Here is a 3,295-nt window from a genome sequence, read left to right on the forward strand (position 1 = left end):
AGAAACCTCACAGGATGGTCAGATCGCAAATTCCTATCGGGGCAGGTCATAGCGGGTGGCCATGCCCCAGGCCTACAGCTCCCTTAGCAAAGATAACAGTCTTCACCTTCCTCAAGGCCTGCCCATCCTTCTCCTGCATCTACGATAACGTGCCTCTGAAAAGCCGGCGTCATCTTCTTTTCCAACCCCCTGGGCGGTACAAGGGCTGGCACCAGACCGGCTGCCCACAGAGCTCCTCGTGATGGCGGGGCCCCCGTGCCGTCTCCGTACCATGTACTGTGAGTGTGAGCGGTGAGCTACCCTGCGCCCCCCAATGGGAAAGTTTGCATCTCCCATGTTGCTCGGCACCTACTTCCGGAGATTTCCCTGCTGTGCGTTCTCCCGCCTCCTTCATCCACCACCACATGGATGCCGGGCCACCCTGCTCACTCTTCCCCTTCGATTCTGAACGTACGAAAGAAACTGCCAAGCAGCGTGTCTCCGGAGCATGTTCTCAATCCGTGGAGATCTCGCTGCCGGGCAAGTCCTCAAAATTTTGACTCCAATAAACTCATGAAATTGGCATATAGGTTTGGACCAAGTTTTGTTGACAGGCATGAAGCCGAGGTAGGGGTGGGAGAGGGTTGGGCGTGGGGATGCTGTGTGGCTGGGTGGCTGGGGGGTTTGGGGACAAGGACAAGGGTGGACCCTCTGCTCCCCCATCACCTCCCTCTGCCCACTCCCGCCGGTCAGAGGCCCTCCCCGGGCAGGCCCTACCTGGCAGGGGTCCTGGCCCTGGTCCAGTCCCGCGCACAGCATGTTGTTGGTGAGGACGCCTGGGTAGAAGGCCTCACACTCCCTGGGGCTCAGGATGGTGACCCTGGAGCAGCTCAGGCCCTTGTTGTATTTCACTAAAGTGAGGAAACACCAGGTTCTCCCGGGGTCCAGCCCCAAAGCTCCAGGACCCAGGAGTCCAGACACCCAGACCGTTCCCAAGCCCCCAGCCCCTTCTCCCTCAGGCCCAGGGGTCCAGGCCCCCAGCCCCTCCTCCCTCAGACCCAGGGGTCCAGGCCCCCAGCCCCCACCTCCCTCAGACCCAGGAGTCCAGACCCCCAGCCCCTCCTCCCTCAGACCCAGCGGTCCAAGCCCAGCCCTCCTCCCTCAGATCGAGGAGTCCAGACCCCCAGCCCCTCCTCCCTCAGGCCCAGGAGTCCGGACTCCCAGCCCCTCTTGCCCAAGACACAGGGCCCTCAGCTCTTGCCTCTTCGGTGGGCCGTGGTGCCCCAGCCAGCCACCTGGCACTGGTCTCCAGGCTGGGCGCAGCGGTAGGGCAGGCGCAGGGTCTGGATGCGTGACCCGAGCACGGCCGGCCTGGCCAGCTTCAGCAGCATGAGGTCATGGTCATCCGTGCGTCTCGGCAGGATGGGGCCCGAGCCGTGGTGGTACTTGGGGTGCACGATAAAGCGAGTGGTTCTGCGGAGCTGCTCGCCCTGGAGAAGCAGCAGGTGGTCATCCCCAACGCGGGCCCACAGCTGCCTGGGGAGGGAAGAGCCGTGTGGAGGCAAAGCTTTTGTAGAGACTGAAACAGGACTCTGAGTCCCTGGGAAGGAGGGTACAGGCAGTGGGGTGGGGGTAGACTCCTGGATCCTAGAAGGGGGTCTGAGGGAGGAGGCGCCGGGGGCCTGGACTCCTGGGTCTGAGGGAGGAGGGGCTGGGGATCTGGACTCCTGGGTCTGAGGGAGGAGGGGCTGGGGATCTGGACTCCTGGGTCTGAGGGAGGAGGGGCTGGGGATCTGGACTCCTGGGTCTGAGGGAGGAGGGGCTGGGGATCTGGACTCCTGGGTCTGAGGGAGGAGGGGCTGGGGATCTGGACTCCTGGGTCTGAGGGAGGAGGGGCTGGGGATCTGGACTCCTGGGTCTGAGGGAGGAGGGGCTGGGGATCTGGACTCCTGGGTCTGAGGGAGGAGGGGCTGGGGATCTGGACTCCTGGGTCTGAGGGAGGAGGGGCTGGGGATCTGGACTCCTGGGTCTGAGGGAGGAGGGGCTGGGGATCTGGACTCCTGGGTCTGAGGGAGGAGGGGCTGGGGATCTGGACTCCTGGGTCTGAGGGAGGAGGGGCTGGGGATCTGGACTCCTGGGTCTGAGGGAGGAGGGGCTGGGGATCTGGACTCCTGGGTCTGAGGGAGGAGGGGCTGGGGATCTGGACTCCTGGGTCTGAGGGAGGAGGGGCTGGGGATCTGGACTCCTGGGTCTGAGGGAGGAGGGGCTGGGGATCTGGACTCCTGGGTCTGAGGGAGGAGGGGCTGGGGATCTGGACTCCTGGGTCTGAGGGAGGAGGGGCTGGGGATCTGGACTCCTGGGTCTGAGGGAGGAGGGGCTGGGGATCTGGACTCCTGGGTCTGAGGGAGGAGGGGCTGGGGATCTGGACTCCTGGGTCTGAGGGAGGAGGGGCTGGGGATCTGGACTCCTGGGTCTGAGGGAGGAGGGGCTGGGGATCTGGACTCCTGGGTCTGAGGGAGGAGGGGCTGGGGATCTGGACTCCTGGGTCTGAGGGAGGAGGGGCTGGGGATCTGGACTCCTGGGTCTGAGGGAGGAGGGGCTGGGGATCTGGACTCCTGGGTCTGAGGGAGGAGGGGCTGGGGATCTGGACTCCTGGGTCTGAGGGAGGAGGGGCTGGGGATCTGGACTCCTGGGTCTGAGGGAGGAGGGGCTGGGGATCTGGACTCCTGGGTCTGAGGGAGGAGGGGCTGGGGATCTGGACTCCTGGGTCTGAGGGAGGAGGGGCTGGGGATCTGGACTCCTGGGTCTGAGGGAGGAGGGGCTGGGGATCTGGACTCCTGGGTCTGAGGGAGGAGGGGCTGGGGATCTGGACTCCTGGGTCTGAGGGAGGAGGGGCTGGGGATCTGGACTCCTGGGTCTGAGGGAGGAGGGGCTGGGGATCTGGACTCCTGGGTCTGAGGGAGGAGGGGCTGGGGATCTGGACTCCTGGGTCTGAGGGAGGAGGGGCTGGGGGCCTGGACCCCTGGGTCTGAGGGAGGAGGAGTGAGCGGAAGAGAGGAGACCTGGGGACATGGGAGGGTCCCTGACTTCTGTTGGGGGCCCACTTTTCTGCCTCCCTCAACAGGGACTCATGAGCTGAACCATTTCTTTTCGTGCGAAATTCCTTGACCGCTGTCCGTGGCACACAACTCTCTACACCTACATGGAACCCACGGGCAATCCGGTGGACGGAGGTGATGGATGGGCCCAGAAATGCTGAGAAGGACCACACTGCCCCCTGGCGGCCACCGCGCAGACCATCGCGGGACTGACCCCA

General features: G+C 64.7%; 1 protein-coding gene across 1 annotated transcript in view; it reads right to left on the reverse strand.

The window, feature by feature from the left end:
• KLK10 (kallikrein-related peptidase 10) overlaps positions 1–3,295 on the reverse strand; it is an 8,385-nt gene that overhangs the window by 1,276 nt on the left and 3,814 nt on the right. Inside the window, exons 4-5 of the mRNA XM_014547413.1 lie at positions 1,241–1,521; positions 757–890 (exon numbers count right to left, since the gene is read on the reverse strand). Of these exons, the coding sequence (XP_014402899.1) occupies positions 757–890; positions 1,241–1,521 (415 nt within the window). The remainder of the gene's footprint in view (positions 1–756; positions 891–1,240; positions 1,522–3,295) is intronic.

The sequence above is a fragment of the Myotis brandtii genome, unplaced genomic scaffold, assembly GCF_000412655.1.
Source record: "Myotis brandtii unplaced genomic scaffold, ASM41265v1 scaffold474, whole genome shotgun sequence".
In the NCBI taxonomy this organism is placed as follows: Eukaryota; Metazoa; Chordata; class Mammalia; order Chiroptera; family Vespertilionidae; genus Myotis; species Myotis brandtii.